We start from the raw sequence: 3,113 nt of genomic DNA, 5'->3' as shown, positions 1-3,113 counted from the left end.
CTGAAGTTGTGACTCAAAGGAGTATAGACTCAAATTCGGGGAAAGGAGAGAAAGGCCAAAAGATAAAATGATAATGAGAAAGGTTAAATATACGAATAAAGCTCTTTCTTATTAAATGAGAAAGGTTAAATATACCTTTTGTTATGCAAATATTGACCCTTAATTTTTCAACTTTCCTCACTTTTTTATCTTGGGTCCTTTCTCTTCTTTTCTTGTTTTGGGTCTATAATCCTTTGAGTCCCAACTCCAGCTTTATTTAGTACTCCTTCCAGCGTTGCAAGATTTGGCTACTTTGCGCCAAATTTGGCTACCCTTTTATTAGTTTGGCGTAAAAAATATTAATTGACTTATTGGCTACTTTTTGGGTTACACATTATTCATAAATATATTAGTTGAATAAAAATGCACTTTAAAATGGTGTTTCGTCACTTTTTATTAATTACAGACCCAAATAAAACAAATATTTGTGTTTTTCAAATAAATTTTTGTTTATCTCCTTTATAATAAATGAATTTAATTATTTCTAAATAAAAATTGAAAGTGTCTGTAGAAGTAATTTCTTAAAATATCCTTATTCGTAATAAAGTTTTAATGCTTATTACTATAATCTAGACATATTAATCCTTAAATATGTACTTGTATATTTAAGGATTGGGCCAAAATATACTTAGGCCACAAGTATATATATTATACTTGTGGCCCAAAACTCCATGACTTCTTCCAATGTTGCCCAAAGAAACAAAAAGGTTGGACACCCCTGCTCTAGAAGATATGTCGAAAGAAAAATTTAAAAGATAGTTGACAATTGACAAGAAAATTTCTGTGTCTGATACGATCCATCATCAAAAATACACGAAATTGTTAATGAAGAGAGCTCTGATGAATTATTTGATTAAAATGAAGAAAATCAACACGAAGATAGTCAAATATTTAGATACGAGAAGTACAGTGTACAGTGCAGATGTGTTGGGTTTCGAAAACACGAATATGAATGTTTTATTAACGAAGTATTCAGATGGATTTCGGACTATTCGAGTAATTATTTTTATAATTAAACTTTCAAGTTGTTTTTTAAATTTATTTCTAAACGTTTTTTTAATGTTTTAACATGTTTAAATTAAATGTTTAAATTTTCTTATTCAATAAAACCAGAATTTCCACTAATTGCGATCGAATTATATTCATCGTATAGTGTTATCATTCGGTTATTGTTCTCAATCCAAAAGTGACTGAAATAAACGACATCTACTGTATCTGATGTTCAGTAAGTTAATTTCTATTTCAGGTAGGTTTTCTCATTAATATTTTAAACTGAAGAAAATAATTCTGAAATAAAGAAATATTTTAATTTCGTGTAGTTTCTAAATAGAGCTGAAAAAAATTATAATAAATTAAAAACAGTTATTTTTTATTAATAAATGAAAATGATATTTAAGCCTATAATAAATAAAAAAAAAGATTTACTATACTTTTTATATATTTTAATAAAATATTATTCTATTAAATTTGAAAAGTTTAACTCTATAAAAATTGAGAAAGAGCATTTAATTTAGAAAATGGACATTCTTATATCATTCAGATTTTAATGCAATTACGAGAAACAAGTTTTAATGGATGCTTGATTTTAAAATTCTATAATGATAAGAATAACAACTTGATTGTTTCATAGTCAAAATTAGATTTACGTGTCGCAATGTTGTCTAACTTACACCGAATAAAAATTATCAAAATTATTGTTATTAAAGGAATGATTAAAATGTGCAATCATTTTTCTATNAAAAAGTTAATTTTAAAACAGAAAAAAGATTTTATAATAATATTTAAATTATATTTTTAGGTCGTTCATGGGCAGCTACTACAACAGAGGGTCTTTTGATATATTCTCTTGATTGTACTCTTGTATTTGAACCATTTAACCTTGAAGAAGATATTACCCCTTCCTCAATACGACAATTGTTACAAGAAGAAAATTTTTCTGATGCCTTTATAAATGCACTTCGATTGAATAAACCTTCAATAATAATTGAAGTTATGGAAACTATTCCTGTGAATAATGGTCAGTAAGTTTATTATTTTATTTCTTAATATTACTGTACATTAGTTTTAAAATTTTTCTATTGTTATTTTTATAGTGGAAGTCATAGCTAAATACATGCCTCATATATATGTTGAAAGATTATTAAACTTTCTTGCTGATCATTTGGATAAAACAAAACATATTGAATTTTATTTGACATGGGTGAAAGAACTTCTCACTTCTCATGGAATCATGTTGAAAGAAAGATCATCCCAAATGTCATCTACATTTTGCACCTTACAAAAAATATGTATGCAATATATTGAAGATCTGGGAAAAATGTAAGTTTTTCTGTAACTAATAAAAATTCATTTTTATATCAATTTTGAAATGTGAATATGAAGAACATATTTTATTTATTCATATTCATACAAGATATTTAACTGTATTCTTTGTTAACACATGGAATTTATGCTATTATCAAGTTTCACTAGTGAAGAATGATAACTTATCTGATCCTAGTGTTAAGTTATAGAGGTAAAAATTAGATAATATGTATTTTTTCTTTAGAATAACACGAGTGTACAGAATGTTGAGTTACCAACAGTTGATTTTCTGAGACTCTACTCTATTCAAATAAAATTATCTGATTTTTTCATTATTATTATTTTTTATACTAATTAAAATTAGACTACACCTTCTCAAATTCAAACATGAAAGGAAATAAATATGTGACTTTAGAAGAAAATAAGAGTAACAAATATTTAAAAACTATGCACAGTTTTATGAAAGAAAACAATACAGTAGGAAATCGATTATCCGACCCCCGATTAACCATCACATCGGTTAACCGACCGTTCTAGTTGGCAAATTTCAAATGTTCGCTAGTGATGTGGCACTACAATATTTGGCTATGTCTTGGTTACTTTAATATTATTTTTGTTAAATTTTTGCATGTTTTAGCTGGCAACACGGCTCGACCATTGAAGGGAGGCATAAACTATGCTATAAACAAAAAATTGTAGGATTACTTACCGAGTGTGCACCGTTCGACTACGCCGTTGCTCAAGCTTGTTTTCGTCGCGGAACAGCACAC

The 3,113-nt window shown here is 27.2% G+C and overlaps 1 protein-coding gene across 1 annotated transcript in view; it reads left to right on the top strand.

The window, feature by feature from the left end:
- LOC111617825 (periodic tryptophan protein 2 homolog) overlaps positions 1-3,113 on the top strand; it is a 57,341-nt gene that overhangs the window by 47,185 nt on the left and 7,043 nt on the right. Inside the window, exons 19-20 of the mRNA XM_023359136.1 lie at positions 1,838-2,056; positions 2,133-2,358. Of these exons, the coding sequence (XP_023214904.1) occupies positions 1,838-2,056; positions 2,133-2,358 (445 nt within the window). The remainder of the gene's footprint in view (positions 1-1,837; positions 2,057-2,132; positions 2,359-3,113) is intronic.

Source organism: Centruroides sculpturatus, unplaced genomic scaffold, assembly GCF_000671375.1.
Source record: "Centruroides sculpturatus isolate CEXI.00-Female unplaced genomic scaffold, Cexi_2.0 scaffold104, whole genome shotgun sequence".
NCBI lineage: Eukaryota > Metazoa > Arthropoda > Arachnida > Scorpiones > Buthidae > Centruroides > Centruroides sculpturatus.
The sequence above is the reverse complement of the archived record's forward strand: the minus strand, read 5'-3'. Positions and strand labels throughout refer to the sequence as shown.